This window comes from Lethenteron reissneri, chromosome 5 (genome assembly GCF_015708825.2).
Source record: "Lethenteron reissneri isolate LAM-NWPU_2019-01 chromosome 5, ASM1570882v1, whole genome shotgun sequence".
Taxonomy (NCBI): domain Eukaryota; kingdom Metazoa; phylum Chordata; class Hyperoartia; order Petromyzontiformes; family Petromyzontidae; genus Lethenteron; species Lethenteron reissneri.
The window spans coordinates 5,599,531-5,615,727 of record NC_083783.1 but is presented as its reverse complement, the minus strand read 5'-3'; the positions used below and the strand labels follow the sequence as shown (position 1 = coordinate 5,615,727).

The 16,197-nt window shown below is 52.0% G+C and overlaps 1 protein-coding gene across 2 annotated transcripts in view; it reads right to left on the bottom strand.

Annotated features, from left to right (window-relative positions):
• GDAP2 (ganglioside induced differentiation associated protein 2) overlaps window positions 1–16,197 on the bottom strand; it is an 81,075-nt gene that overhangs the window by 30,446 nt on the left and 34,432 nt on the right. For both annotated transcript variants that reach the window (XM_061566772.1, XM_061566763.1), the window contains exon 7: window positions 12,575–12,651. In XM_061566772.1, coding sequence (XP_061422756.1) covers window positions 12,575–12,651 — 77 coding nt within the window. The remainder of the gene's footprint in view (window positions 1–12,574; window positions 12,652–16,197) is intronic.

Genomic DNA, 16,197 nt, shown 5'->3' with positions numbered 1-16,197 from the left:
CAGCAGCAACAGTAGCAGCAGCAACAGCAGAAGCAGTCACAACAACAGCAGTGGCAGCAGCAGCAACAACATCTGCAACAGCAGCAACAACAGCAGCAGCAACAACACCAGCAGCAGCAGCAACATCAGCAGTAACAACAACAGCAGCAACAACAGCAGCAGCAACAACACCAGCAGCAGCAGCAACATCAGCAGTAACAACAACAGCAGCAACAACAACAGCAGCAACAATAGCAGCAATAACAGCAGCAGCAACAACAGCAACAGCAGCAGCAACAGCAGAAGCAGTCACAACAGCAGTGGCAGCAACACCAGCAGCAGCAACAACACCAGCAGCAGCAACATCAGCAGCAACAACAGCAGCAGCAACAACAACAGCAACAGTAACAAGAGCAGCAACAACAGCAGCCGCAGCAACAAGAGGAACAGCATCAGCAATGGCAGCAGCAGTAACAGCAGCAACAGAAACAGCAGCAACAGCACAAACAACAGCAGCAACAGCACAAACAACAACAGCAGCAGCATCAAAAGCGGCGGCGGCAGCAGCAGCAGCCCACACGTGGGTGAATCGGAGCTCTGCCGGAACGGCGGCGACGCTTCGGGAAAACGCAGCGATCCACGCTTCCATCCCATAATTAAGTTAACCTTCCCACGGGGCAACTTAAAGCACGCCCAACATCCCCTCTCAACAGCTTACGGCACACACATTCAAATGACGGTGATCATAATAATAAATGAAGATAACAAATCGTCTAAATGGGCTTTAGGTCTCTTTGTAATGCTCACAGTGCAGTTTTAATTACGGAACATTTTCCTGCATATCTGCTCGATCCTTAGATGGAGACCGAAAAGCTGTCGGTGATTAATTGCCAATGTATTTTTAGCGGGCTTTTGTCATCCGGGAATTTTCCTTTTAGTTTTTTGTTGCAGTAAATTGTCCTTCTCAGTCTTTGTCTTTTCATTATAATTACTACTACTACTACGCTTCAAAAGATGTGCAATCTCAGAATTTTGCGCGTACCATTTTGAAGCAACAAAAAAAGAGTCTCCAGAAAAACAAACGTTCTTCTGACGTAGCCCAATTAACAGCATTCTACACGAGCGAACACATCTCAAACTGTCCCTAACGAGTTGTGCGTGCGCGCAAAAGCACCTCAACAACGTCAGAAACATTTATTCGGTGGACCGAAGCGCTGCCGTGACGATTACGCCACGAGTCCATCTCCCACCTTTGCGTCACGAACGCAGTAAGGAGTGGTGGGGGGGGGGTCCACGCAAACCCAGCAAGCGTGGCGTGTCTATGGGCTCGAAACGTTTCATTCGTCGGTTTCGTCAACACCGCGAGCGAGAAAGGCAACGGGGCTTGCCGAGCACAGGCCCAACGGAGGCCCCGTGAGGCCAGGCGGCCAGCCACAACCAGCACTGCCACAGTTGTAGCGGGATTAAGGGCTACGCGTTGGTTGCATTTTTGTGTTGTTGTTCAACCGACCATGGGAGGGTGGGAATTCCAAAAGTGGAGCAGTGCGAGGGAAGAGGCGGAAAGATAAGTGAGATGACGACCAGCAGTGGCGGAGTTGAGGGTGTGAACGAGTGGGCGACTGTGTGTGTGTGTGTGTTGCTGTCACCTGGGTGAGTGAGTGGGTGGGTGAGTGAGTGAGTGGGTGAGTTGGTGTGAGTGAGTGAGTGGGTGAGTGAGTAGGTGTGAGTGAGGGAGTGAGTGTGTTGCTATCAACTGTCGTTTTGTGAGTGGGCGAGTGAGTGGGTGAATGAGTGGGTGAGTGAGTGAGTGGGTGGGTGAGTGAGTGGGTGGGTGGGTGAGTGAGTAGGTGTGAGTGAGGGAGTGAGTGTGTTGCTATCAACTGTCGTTTTGTGAGTGGGCAAGTGGGTGGGTGAGTGGGTGGGTGAGTGGGTGGGTGAGTGAGTGGGTGAGTGAGTAGGTGAGTGGGTGGGTGAGTGAGTGGGTGAGTGAGTGGGTGAGTGAGTGGGTGAATGAGTGAGTGAGTGTATTGCTGTGACCTGCCATGTGTAGTGGTTGAACACAGCGTGGTGGATGAGACGGAGCCAGTCAGTGCCTGGCTGACCCACCGTCCTCAGCACGGGGCGAGGAATCAATGAGTGAAGTGCACGGGAACAGTAACCCCGGCAGTAGCGATAGAAGAGTGACAAGGAGGCGACTGACCGCTGGTGAGCGAGTCACTGGAGTGAATCAGGGTTTGCTCGATCATCAATCTACCCGAATTGCTCTCTGTTGAATCCTCTCCAGTAGAGTGCTCCACGGAGCGGGGAGGGTGGAGAGGGGTGGGGTGGTACGGAGGTGGGGTGATGCAACTTTGGACCGCCGATTCTATACCTTGCATCAGGGCCAATGCCGACCAATGCGATGACTATTGGGTTCGGCATGAATCACTGCGACTTGTCGAGCCGGACAAAGGTTACCAAAGACACCGGTGTTAACGCAAGAGACCCCCTTTAAGAGCCCGACCGGGGATCCGCGAGGGTTCAGTCAGTGGTTTGGCTGCCGAGCATGAATCCAGTGCCACGTCTCCCAGGGGCCCATAGGCTGGGAGAGGCCTAGGTGCCAGGCTAAATAGAGGGTGTAAATTAGATAGGGGGCCCCTCATTTCATTTCTTGCACTTAGTCCAGTGGCCTCTCAAGAGTGTTGGTCCACCAGACCACCGGTGGGTCTGTGACGGTCCTCCGTGTGGTCCACGGGGCTGTGATGCAAACGGAGCTTGATCCGGACAATAATGAGAATAGGTTTTACCCGTTTTCCAAAAACAACCAAGTGACACCACTCCACAGATTCAGTCACGCAGCATCAAATACAACTATGCTTCATATACCAACTGCGAAAGAATTATATTTAAATACAAGAGAGGGGCAATATTGACCCATATTCACGGAGCATCTCGCCACAGTGGAGAGATGTTAACTACCTCGCCTGGTATGCAGGAGGTTGTGGGGTCGATCCAAACCCTGACGCCTGTATATTTGGAGCTTGCCTGTTCTCCCCGGGGTCACGTGGAATTTTCTCCGGGTCCTCTGGTTTTTCTCTCCACATTTAGAATCAACGTGCATTGAAAGTATCTGGCTGCGATCAATTTCCACGTGTTGTGCAACTTCATTGATAAATCATTCGTGGCCAGGTCACTTCTGAAAATGAGCTTGATAGCTCAGTGGTCTCTTACCTGGTAAAATAAAAAAAAACATAGTTTTGTAGTTTTAATCGTTTAGTTTAATTAAGAACAATTTAGCAAATCATAGACCGTGTAAGACTTTTATGAGTTGTGAACTATGGCGCCGGGGATTAATAATAGACCTGTGACTGCAGCCTTCCCATTTGGCAGCGCTGTTAACAGGGGTTACGATGACCGCACCGCAAGGACTATCGGACATCGCATTCTGCCCGCGTCCCTTGGCCAAAGAGTTTAAATTTAGCAATGCACGACCTTTAACTTTACGATGAAAGGACCACTTTAAACTGATACTAAATAAAACCATTTCTTCTATTTACCAGATAAGGCCCCCTGAGCTATGTAGCTCTTTTTCAGAAGCGACCTGGCCACAAATGATAGCTCAATGAAGTGGCTCATCATGCGGAAGTTTATAGCAGCCAAATCCTCTAATCGCACGTTGATGCTAAATGTGAAGGGAAAAACCAGAGGACACGCAAACTCCAAATATACAGCAGGCATCAATCAGGGTCGGGATCAAACCCACGACCTCCTGTATACCAGGCGAGGTAAATTTCGATTTAAAGCTTTCGTGACTGCAGGGATTCATATTCTTGGTTCAATTTTCATTATTAAATTTTTATTACTTTATTATTTCCCTTCGACGTGACTTTACCGAAAGAACCAAGAATGCCAAGCGAAGTAGTTAAAATCTCGCCACCGTGGCTCCCCAGTATCGATCCAAATTAAAACGTCATTCCGTTCACACGACAGCGGTGTGCCGCTCGTCCGCTCGTAACAATGTAACGATTCGCAAGACTCTTTTTTTTACCCCCGGAGCGTCCTGCCACACTGGGACGTTTGGTCAATAGAATGCATGACTAATGCTATTACATGAGATTACATGCACAATCACGGTGCGGAGCCCCCCGCAGAGTTCTGCTTGCGTGGCCTGTGGGGGAGAGAACGAGAGCTCTTAAACGGCTTGCGAAAAACGATCTGCTTCCTGGTTAGATTATAGCCTGGAAAGCCTCAGTGGGTCTCAAAACTCACTGAGGAACCTGTCTGCGCAGAGGTTGTGTGCTCTCCCCCCCTTCCCCGGTTCTGCATTGCTCTCCGTGGAGTTCTCCGTTTTCCTCGCACAGCCAAAAATAAACAACGTGCAATTAGCGTTGGCCAAACATCCACATGCAGGACCCAAACTGAGCGAGAGTCTTAAAGCCTCAGTGTCGCTCTCCTGGGTAAATGTGTAATTGCACAGCAAAACCCTCTCTCTCTCTATCCGCGAGGGTCACGTTCTTGGAAACACTCGCGAATGTAGAATTCGCGAATGCAGAAACCTCGTTCCAGTTGGGAAGAATGGGGTTACGTTCCTGGTACGAGTGAACTTGGGGGGAAGGTGGGGGCGAAATGGAAAATGTTCACTAACAATGACTACAAAAAATAAAAAATTATGAAGAACAATGGCGGGTGTTTCATTATCTCTGATGATGATGATTTACTGTACTGTTGTCATATTTATATTTCCTAAAAAAACTCAACAATTCTTATTTTACCAGGTAAGGCCCTCTGAGCTATATAGCTCCTTTTCAGAAGCGACAAGGCCACAAATGTTAGCTCAACAAAGTGGCTTATCCTGTTTAGAGCCAAATACTCTAAATGTGTCACGTTGATTCTAAATGTGGAGGGAAAAACTGAAGGACCCAGAGAAAAATCCACGCAACCAACAGGCGTCAGGATAGAACCCACGACCTCCTGTATACCAGGCGAGGTAATTAACATCTCGCCACCATGGCATCCTAGCTTTGTGCATGGCGCACTGAGATCCCTGGATGAATTGCGCTTGATAAATGTAAATTATTATCATTATTATGACGAAGACCAACCAGGGTCCTACGCAACCGTCCCACTTGCGAGGTCAGGTTTGGCCAGGCTTGCCGACGCACGGCCGCAGACAACTTGACTCATAAATCGAGACTCGTCCATAGGCCCTACCCCGCGTCACTCCCCCTCTCCCGGGAGCGCGGAATCAGACGGTGGGCGGCCGGGGTTAAAGCCCCGAGCTTCCCAGCGAGGCTTTAACACAAAGGCGTAATTCAGCGAGGATCGCGTTCGGAGCTGATATTATGTCACCGCTCGTTCTACCAGCTGCCCGTCTTCTACGCGAGGATTACAGTCGTCGTCGCCGCAACAGCCGCGTTTTGTGTCACTGGCCGGCGCGGTTATTGGCGATCGCCAGGTGCGTCATCGGCGAGCCGGCAGAGGCGACGTCTGGCACGACGGAAGGGGGCAGCGCGGGTTTAACCGTAGACGCATGTCCAAGTTGGACCACCGACTAGGGCTCGTGCCAAATCACTTAGCACATGTAAGCGTAACGTTTCGCCCACTTAAGCCTCACTTAAGTGGACAACCCGTCCACTTAGGTGAAAGAACGTCGCCCTTGCGGGGGGGAAGGGAGGCGCAGGGGCACGAAGGCGACGCGCGCCGCTGAAATCGCCACGTCAACGTTTGTGAACGTAAAGTAAACCATTCAGTGAACTGGCAGCCAATCGGGGGTCAGGGTAAAGCGAGGGAGGCGAGGCCAAGGACTCCGAAGCAATCGGCACACAAGCAACCACTTGACCCAAACGGTTAAGTTCCACTGGCGGCGTGAACGCATTGCACGTGCACGTAGGCCAAGTAGCATCGCCGTGGTGCAAGGGCGAGCACACTGGACTTGAACTCCAGAGGTCGCCGGTTCGATTCCATCTCCGGAAACTGCGGTTGAAACAGTGGTGCCAATTTCTTAAATTGGCGCCCGCCCCCGGCTCGACCTCTGACGACCCGGGAGCTGTATTGATGGGTTCACCAAAGTGACTCAATAGGCAGTTTGACGTGGGGTGGAATAAAGATGCGGGTTACACCACGAAGCCACCGTGGAAGAGCAGGCCAAAGTAGCTTCCCTGGTGGCGATCTTGGAACTCCCCTCCAGTGGAGGGCCTTTCCGTCAGCAGGCCCGTACGAACCTAAAGCGCCATCAGAGGTGCTGTGTGCTCTACCATAAGCAAGGGCTTTAGGGATGGAGCAGAAGGTCAATATCTTCATTTCGGGCAAAAAGGTGCCAAACACAGACACTGGGGCGTGACCCGGTCAAGAGGTCATTTCGGACGGCTCTATCCCGACAGGCGAGATAAAGCTGATGGGGTGAAGGGGGGGGGATACGATACGGGGAGAAACACCGTACCGGCTGCTCACCGCCACGGCAATCGGAGCCACTACAGACTGCACCTCGCCCTGCCTGACCCCAATTCCTCGCGCGAGGGTGTTGTGTCCTTCCGAGGCGCAAGCCGATTACGACGCTGATCCCCCCTGACTCGCGTCTTATCCACCACTCTCAATCAATCGGGACTGCGCTCCACCCCGTGGCTCGCTAGTCACCCCCCGGTTCCCCATCGCTGATCCCACCACCCCACCATCCCGCATCACAACTTCCCGCAGCCCTCAGCTGCCCCTGTGCCCTTCCAGGCACATCGACCCACATGGGTGGGGCAACTGTAGGGTGACTTGTCGCTCGCCCGTTAACGAGCGGCGACGCGTGGCACGCCTGGATTCTGCCAGAAGAAAAGTTTTTTTCGCGGCCGAGAGGTTTGCGAATCCGCTCGGCGGCGGGCTGCTTAAAATGAATGCCTCTTTAAATGGCGTGTATTGAATGGGAACTTTAGAATTTATGGTATTCTTACAATAACACAAGATAGTACAATTGCATTAAAGTAGGGAGATGCATTAAAATAAGTCAACTTTAAGATAACTGATAATTCAAATTTACAGTCGTTTTGCCAATCTGCTGCTAGATGATTACCAGACCACTTTGTCGGTTGTTTGACCGTACTTCCCCACTGGGAGAAAAAAAAACAAGATTAAAATAACGCCATATAGCCCCAACAGGCCGTAGGGGCCAGTGCTGTTAGCGAGCACCTATGAAGGCTGGTACAGCACACAAGGGGAAGCCAGCATCACGCCCGACCGCCTTTGTCTCCCCAGTGGCAATGTTTACACATGGCACCAGGTACCCGTTCGAGGCTGAGTCAACCTAGGGGAGGCCCAGGATTGAGTCAGATACTTGTCACTGGTGTTGGCCGTGAGCAGGAATTGAACTCGGGCCGCCAGGTCCGTAGCACAGCGAGCTTACCATTGCACCACTGCTCCCCGACGAACACATCCGCGCACATAAAAGACAAAGATCCCCCGTATAGCCTGAACAGACTGTTGGGGCAAGTGCTGTTAGGGAGTACCTATCAAGGCTGGTACAGCACACAAGGGGTTAGAGGTGGCCAACACCACGCCCGGTCGCCATTTTCTCTCCTCGTAGCGATGTTTACACACCGTACCAAGTACTCATTTGAGGTCGAGTCGACCTAGGATAGGCCCAGGACCGCATCAAATATATTGTCACTGGTGTTGGTCATGAGCGGGAATTTAACCCAGGTCGCGGGGTGAGTAGCGCAGGGCGCTAAACACCACACTACCACTCGCCGACAAACAGATGCACCGACAAACACACACACGCGCGCGCACAGGCGCATGAAAGCCAAATCCCAAAGCAGGATTTGTGCCCAAGTTTCCTCGCAGAGTTTATTTAGTTAATGCTCTCATTGTTTTCTCAACCTAAGCCAAACAACGAAAGGTCAGAAATGCAACTTTCTCGCCTCCCCCTTTTTCCCCGCAACAACAACAACGACGACAACGCCCCGCCGCCAGAAATATCTATCCCCCCGCGAGCGGCGCTAAGTGTGCGCGCGCGCGCGAGCCGTGCGGTCGCGACCTGACGGGAACGCGAACCAAACGGAGCCTTCAAAGACTCTACGCGGCGCAGACATCGTTCGTTGCGGGGGGGGGGGGGGGGTCGGCATTTTTTAAATATATATTTTTTTCATCCTAGTCGTGGTCTTTCTTCGTCCAGTCGACCACAACCCGTGGAGGTTTTAGTCTGGAACGCTGTTCCTTCAGATATTAAAAAGCCACTGGAGCCATGCACTTTCAAATCTAGATTGAAAACTCATTTCTCAACAACTGCTTTTTGCGTTTAGTTTATCCTCCCCCCTCCCCGCACCTCCGACTAGCACGGTTTGGCTACGTACGGTGCGAAAGCAGTTCAACATACGTAACACACACATAGTAGAGTCTCAAGTCTGGGGATTTCATTCGATCAATCCCTTACTATCATCATCGCATAACAACGACAGAAGGTCAAAGTGCAGCCCTACAATTGTTCGCTCGTGGCACCACTGGTTGAAGGGGCCCTCCACTGGAGGGAGTTCGAGAGAGCCGTCTGGCCTACGCTTCCACACTGGCCAAATGTCTTGGAATAGGTGGAACTACTCATGCTTTAAGCCACCACATGTATAAATATTTTTTGTTATTTAATGAGGTAAGGCCCACTGAGTTATGTAACTCTTTTTCAGAGAAGTGGCTTATCACGTAAAAATGTATAGCAGCTAACTTCTCCAAACGCCTGACATTGATTCTAAACGTGGAGGGAAAAAAACCAGAGGACCCGGAGAATCCACACGACCATGGGGGAGAACACGCAAACTCCAAATATACAACTGGCGTCAGTGTCGAGATCGAACCCACGACCTCCTGTATACCGGGAGAGGTAGTTAAAATCTCACCACCGTGACGCCCGCTGCTGGGTGGACAGTGGCGGGGAGGAAATTAAGAAACCTGCACCATTGTTTAAAATCTGTAAAGAATCTGGTCCACTTGTTAGTGTCGGGGGGTTGAGCTATCTCCGACAACCCCTATCCGGCCCTTTTTTATATACAATTGCGCACAAGATCCATACCAGACATTAGTACATCTAATCGGCATAATCATTTATTCACTGGAGCTCAAAGACTCGGCAAGGCACGTGGTGAAGTAAGGAGATGCCCCATGTGTGTGTGCTCAGCATTTGAAGGCCTGAAGACCAGAATCGGTGATCTTGCCGACAATGTGTTCATCAGGGAGGCCGAGTTCCACATGCGGACAGCAAGTGATGAGAGCTTCTGTCCAGGGAGCAATGTTCTGGCAATTGGAGGGGCGTGGGTTGGCAGGGTTGTGCATAATCAGGTGGCATGGCGTCTTTCGTATTATATTGGGGTGGCCTGAAGGTCATTCATGGAAAGTAATTTCTTTATCAAACACAGTGCAGCCACAACAATTGCCACGTGCGGCGTTCCTTTGGTGCGCTGCAGTCACGAGTCGCCCTACCAAATCCTCCCGGAGCGCATCTTCATTCAGAGACTCAGTTAACTTCGTCCAGTCACAGTCGGTAGCCGCGCTCTGCTCCCCGATTGCGGTGGCAATCGCAGCAATCGCAGCCACCGTCGTCGCGCTCGAAGATTTAATGAAAGAAATGAAGACTGCCTTGACGAATATTTACGTCGCCAATTTTTTTTTGAAAATTAATTTTCTAAATTGACACTGCGAGCTTCAGAAAATCCAGCAGCAGCAAACCCGAAGGCTATCAATGCTACGAGGCTGGACTTAAAAAAAACATTACCGTGGCCACTTCCTAATTTCCCACGTATAGATGGGTACTAATTTCCGTAATGACACCCCGGCGGCTAATCAGATAGGCTTCCGCGCGGCAACCACCACAATCTGGTGGGGGCTGTTCTCGTGATTCAATCAGCCGGGGGTTTATTTTGGTGATGACCGAGGCCACACAGCGGCCGCCACACTTCCCGATTACTCAGCCAGGGGCATGGCAAGAGGGTGCGTGGCCAGGGGGGGGTGGGGTGGGGTACGAACAAAATCGGAATCAAAATATTTATTGACACTGGAGGAATTCAATGAGCTATGAAGCTCTTTTTCACAGATTTCCAGTCGGGAACAGACGGGGATGTGCAAAACCACGGATGTGTGATGGTTAAAGGAATGGCCACCTAAAGCATTGGAGCCTCACAGAATGAACATTTCAAAATCATCGCCATCCTCTAACCATGAACAACTCAAAACGCCCGCGCGTACACACAAACGTGCACACACATACACGTGAACGCGCACTAAAACACACGTGCATGCACACTAACACGTGCATAACAACAACAACCGCCATTTGCCACTAAGTGGCGGTGACGTCACCACAGCGCTTGTGCCAGGCTATGTGCACGTTAAGGTTACGTGCATGTTAAGGCCACGTGAAGTGTCGAATGCCCGCTGGCAGGAGGTCACGGGGCAGACCCAGGTTCCATGGGTCGACTGACTGAGATGAGTGGCCTATGCACCACCTGTGCCCCCTACTGTGCCAACTTGCTGTGTTTTACCTACCCGGCGCTCCGCTCGTTGTTTTGAGCGTCGCTCCTCTGCCCTCCGTTGTTGCTGGAGGGCGACTGCCTCCAACTGCCCAATAGCGTCCTTCACGAGCCTCCTCCACTGAGGCCGATCTTGACACCGCTGGTACCAGTCATCAGCAAGTTCAATCAGCTCCACCTCCTCTTGTACCACATCACTCCATCTCTTCTCTAGCCCGTGCCGCGCACGTTTAGCCCCCTCTATCTGGCCGAACAAAAGCTGTTTGGGCATGAGGTGGCTGGGCATGCAGGGCTACATGACCCAGCCAACGCAACCTTGCCTGCCGGAGGAGCTCACCGATGGGACGTTGTCCAGATCTTTTAAAGATTTGTGAGCTCCTCACACAATCCAGGATGGATCGCAAGCAGGCCAGCGTAGAGAAAAGACGGCAAGACCGTGGGCGAGAAGACCTGAAGCTTCGTGTGGAGCGACAGACCAGGTAGCTTCCACACAGCGTTACACAGCCAATGAAAAGATACAGCCGCTTGACTGATTCGAAGTGAGATCTCTGCTGTGAAACTGGAGCCGGTCATGAGCACACTGCCCAGATATGGCAGTGTGCTCTCTCCACAACTGCCCCATCACCAATTCGCAGTTGTGGCGGTGGAGTGTCTGATGGTACAGAAAATATGGCATCTGTGCAGGACCGCCCTTTCCTGAAACCACATTGGGGCTCCGCAAGCCTCTCCTCGGTGTACCTGAATAATCCTTGTCAGGACCTTTCCCGGCACACACACACACAAAGATAGTACCCATTTGAGGCTGAGTCAACCTTGCGGAAGCCCAGGACCGGTTCAGATATCAGCCACCGGTGTTGGCCGTGAGCGGGAATCGAACCTCGCCTTTACAAGACCGTTCTCTGCTATGAACGCAGGCGCACCGTGCACAGAAACACAACACACACACACTACCACACTTGCGTACACACAAAAACATCGGCACAGAGAGCGAGAGAGGCAAGGCGCAATAACAAGCCACATGAGTGGGGAAAAGGCCATTCTGCCCATCAAACCCCAGCCGGCATCACGGCTCCAAAAACGGGGTTCTCATCTCACACACGCGTCCCATTATTATTGCTGTTGCCAAGTCTAAAAATAGCAGGGAGGTGGGGGGGTGGCGGTGGCTGGGGGAAGACAATCTGGCTGCGAAGGGAATCGGCAGCGCAAGCCGAATCACATCGACCTCGGCAGAACCTTCACCGGGCTCTCCCTACGGCACCCGCCGACCCCACCCCCCCCCCCGCGCCCTTTAATGTAAAAAGTTGCGTCGCGAAAGCCTATCTCAGGCGCACGAGTGGCGCCCGGTAGCCCGCCCACCTGCCCGCCGCTCGCCGCGCCCCCCCCCCCCCCGGTCCCCCACCTTGGCAAGCTGGCCTGCCAGTGCGCTCACCAGCCTACCCGCGCCAAGCCTGCCAGCCCGCTCACCAGCTCGCTCACAAGTCCACTTACCAGCCCACTCACCACCCCACTCACCAGCCAGCTCACCAAGCTCACCACCCCACTCACCACCCCACTCACCACCCCACTCACCACCCCACTCACCAGCCCACTCACCAGCCCACTCACCAGCTCACTCACCAGTCCACTCACCAGCCCACTCACCAGCCCACTCAACAGCCAGCTTACCAAGCTCACCACCCCACTCACCACCCCACTCACCAGCTCACTCACCAGCTCACTCACCAGCCCGCTCACCAGTCCGCTCACCAGCTCACTCACCAGCCCACTTACCAGCCCACTCACCAGCTCACTCACCAGCCCACTCACCAGCCCACTCACCAGCCAACTCACCGGCCCACTCACCACCCCACTCACCAGCTCACTCACCAGCCCACTCACCGGCTCACTCACCACCCCACTCACCAGCACACTCACCAGCCCACTCACCAGCCCACTCACCAGCCCACTCACCAGCTCACTCACCAGCCCACTCACCGGCCCACTCACGAGCTCACTCACCGAGCTCACTCACCAGCCCACTCACCAACCCACTCACCAGCCCGCTCACCAGCCCGTTCACCAGCACACCCTAACAGCTCAGCCACCCGCCCGCACACCAGCGCACGTGCTCGCTCGCTCATTACCTTCTCCGGATCGATGACGGGGATTGGAATGTTCCTGCCCACGATCACGACCACGGGACGCCCATAGTTATCCACTCCTGCAGGAGGCAGATAGGGGCAACGGGTCATTATTGCAGCCGAGGCCGAGACTTGTCCCAGCGGCACGCGGCTCGCACGCTTGCAACCCCGCCACGCACCACACGTGCCTCGCACGACCGCCGGAAGGGGAGAAGAAGCAAACGCTGAAGAATTAGCCAAGTGCCACAGCGGCGAGACGTTAAAATACATCGCCTGGTATACAGGAGGTTTGGGTTTGATCTTGACCCCGACACCTGCTGTATATTTGGAGTTTGCGTGTCTCTCTCTCCCCGTGGTCACGTGCAATTTTTTTTCTCCGGGTCCTCCAGTGTTTCCCTCCACATTTAGAATAAAAATGTGTTCAGATTATTTTGCTGCAATAAACGTCCACGCGATAAGACACTTCGTTGAGCTGCCATTTGTGGCCAGGCGGCTTCTGAAACAGAGCTGTATAGCTTAGTTGGCCTTACCTGGTAAAATAAAAAAAATTGTCAATCGCATTCAAGTAGGCAGAGGTGGTTGGAAGACTCTTGGGGTGGCTGATATCATTTTGGATATGCCGAGCCGGCACCGCTGGGAGTCTTGTGTCTACACAGTCAATATAATAAACCCATATTCAGTCCAAATCCTCTTTTTCAGTCGGCTCCTGCACTGGGAGGAGGGCTTGGCGAAACCGAATAACAATGACCCATGTTTGCTGTTGGGTTCGTGCCACGCGGTTGCAAGTTTAAGGTCTTGTCATTAAACCGTCACGACGACGAGACCTTCACGATTACAAAGCTATCGCTTTTACGTGGCCGATAAAAATTCTGACCCATAGGGCTCTTCCGTTTATCGGCCGCGTTAAACGGCAGGTTTTAAAAGGGTAACAAAAATCCACGAAAACAACTCCAGAACAAAAAGAGCTCGATGCGCTGAGTCACATCGGGGAAAGCAGACCGACTCCGTTCAAACGTGTTCGGAGTCGCGATCGTAAATCAAACTTCCGCGCAGCAAATCGATCAGTGGTGGCGGTAAAATATAAACCGTCGCGATCGCGGGTTGTAGTAAACGCGGACCGTCGGAGACCGGGGGACGCTCAATCAAAACTCATCAACTGGTGTCCTTCTGGAGCATTGTGAATTAAAAACAACAAAAAACAACAGACATTCGCTCATCTCCACGACAAAAGATATGTATCATCCCGTCAACCTATCGGTTTTGCAGACCGATATTGCCCAGCAGCGTTCGACCTTTTGGCTCTCATCAGCAGTCAGACGTGGAATACAAAAGTGAGATTTGTGATGTCGTCTGCCAACGGGCCTTTTACTCTAAACATTTTCGGGGCAAAAGGGTTCGTTCATTTCGGTCGAGAATTCCGAGTAGAAAAGTATTCATCTCCTGATAACAAGACTCCGGCAGAATAGCCAAAACAATGAGAGGAAAGACAAAGAGGACTAATAGAAAAGTAATGAGATTCTGCTTTTTGAATTATAGAATTATTTTCCCAAGTGCGCTCCCCCCCCCAATGTTATCGACGTGACCTCGTTAAAATCCTCGCGAAGGTCAACTAGCTCTGGGCCAGGTCAAATGCTCATTACGCAGTTAATTGCTTCGGTTTAGTTTGAATATTAAAACTAACACAATTTAGTAATTATGCCGCCGAGACTAGGGAGCTTGCGCCGGATATGAGCACAAATTAAAAGCCCACACACGTACCACCCTCACCCACTGAAGACGGAAGAAACCGGGTAAAATCCTACTACCAATCGCTCAGAACGCGCCCAATCCTGTCAGACCTCGCAAGCTACATACGGTGCAAAAGAAGTTTAACACATATATATTAACGTACGTAGACACTCCCTGCCTTCACCAACCGGCATTGACCAGCGTGGTGAAGTATGGTCAAAATACCTGTGTGGACCCTGCGTGGCATGAGGGCCATCATCCAGGAGTAGATTGACAGAGAGAGCAGTACGTGTAGATCAGAGACAAAACATATTTATATAAATGTATAGCAGGCTAATGCTTCAGGCAACATCCCTTCCGCAGACAAGACAGAGGGCAGAAGGAATGTCCGACAGCTGCTGACCGCATTTGACAATGGCCCCCCGGAATTAAACGATTGTACGTCAATTCCAAAATGTCCCGGTGTCAATTTTATTCCAATTTCCCATTGTTCTTGTGACACCATTGTGTTTTTTTTAAGCCATTACACTATACAGAGCAATCTCCAGAAATGTCAGTCAACCTTTCTGCCCTCTCCCTCCGCTGCTAAAGAAAGGGCTATTACTCACAACGTTAGTGTATTAAATATTGTTTCAGCGTCACAAGGCGATGGGAATGTGCGCATGGCAAAGGCACAGCCCTGCAACTGCGTCGTCACTCCACCGTGGGCGGAAGAACGTCCACTCATGGTAGCGCTAGAGAGACTCCACGAAGAAGCTATACTGGTAGGAACCTCCTGGTTACACCAGCCCACAGGGGATTATTGTGTCCGTCCGTCGTGTAGGGAGGGGCTGGGTGGGGAGGGAGGGGCTGGGTGGGGAGGGGAGGGTGGGGAGGGGCTGGGTGGGGAGGGGCTGGGTGGGGAGGGTGGGGTGGGGAGGGGCTGGGTGGGGGATGGGAGGGGCGGGGCTGGGTGGGGAGGGGCTGGTCACCCCGTGGTGCCCTTATAAAACTCAACGTTTAACCTACTCACGCCGGCTTGTACCCACCCTCACAGTCGGCCATATTTTCGGAATACACCACGCCGCCATTGACCCTGGCCATTGACCGAGCAACCCAACGTTCCTACCAGCTCCCTCCGCAGGTATGTGTTTGAGGTCTACCCTTCCACGCTCACCAAACATCTTGCTCGGAAGAGGTAACCTGCCGACAAGTCCACACTGGACATCTATGAAAAAGAGCTTCATAGCTCATCGGATTGCTTCCCGTCTAAATAAAGATTCTGATGTAGATTCTGGGAGAGCCGACACTTTAACCCCAACAAATTTTACCTGCCGCTCGATTGCAGTGCACCAAGTGATACTGCGACTGGGGTAAACAGAGGTTCAAGGGATTTAAGAAACTTGCACCAAGTGAGTTAATTTAATTTGTTACACGGGCGATGGTCCCGTTTAATCACTTGGCCGGCGACTTTACAAAGGGAGATCCGTAGTGCGTTGAGTGCAACAACAGCAGCAGCAACAACAATAACAACATCAACATTGCAGAGAACGAGTGTCCAGGGCCCATACGGAATATCGCACAAATCACAAACGAGGTATTTAAACGCACGCAAATCGGTGTCTTCAACTGTCCCATGGGAGATCAAACCAACCAACTGTAAGTATGTATGTGTGTTGAACTTCGTTCCCGACGTACGTAGTCAACTGTGCTAATCAGAGGCACCAGTCCAGTGCGATAACCAATACGCCACAGCAATATATTAACAACAACAACAAAGATCTGCATAGGTATCAAACTTGAACAAAACCGGCAAAAAACGTTGACAGCGAGGGACTGTGGCCGTGCGTAGACATGCGGTGGCTGTGATCGTGCCAGCGCGCCGCGCTGCGCGAGGCAGCGAGAACGGAAGTGGCGAG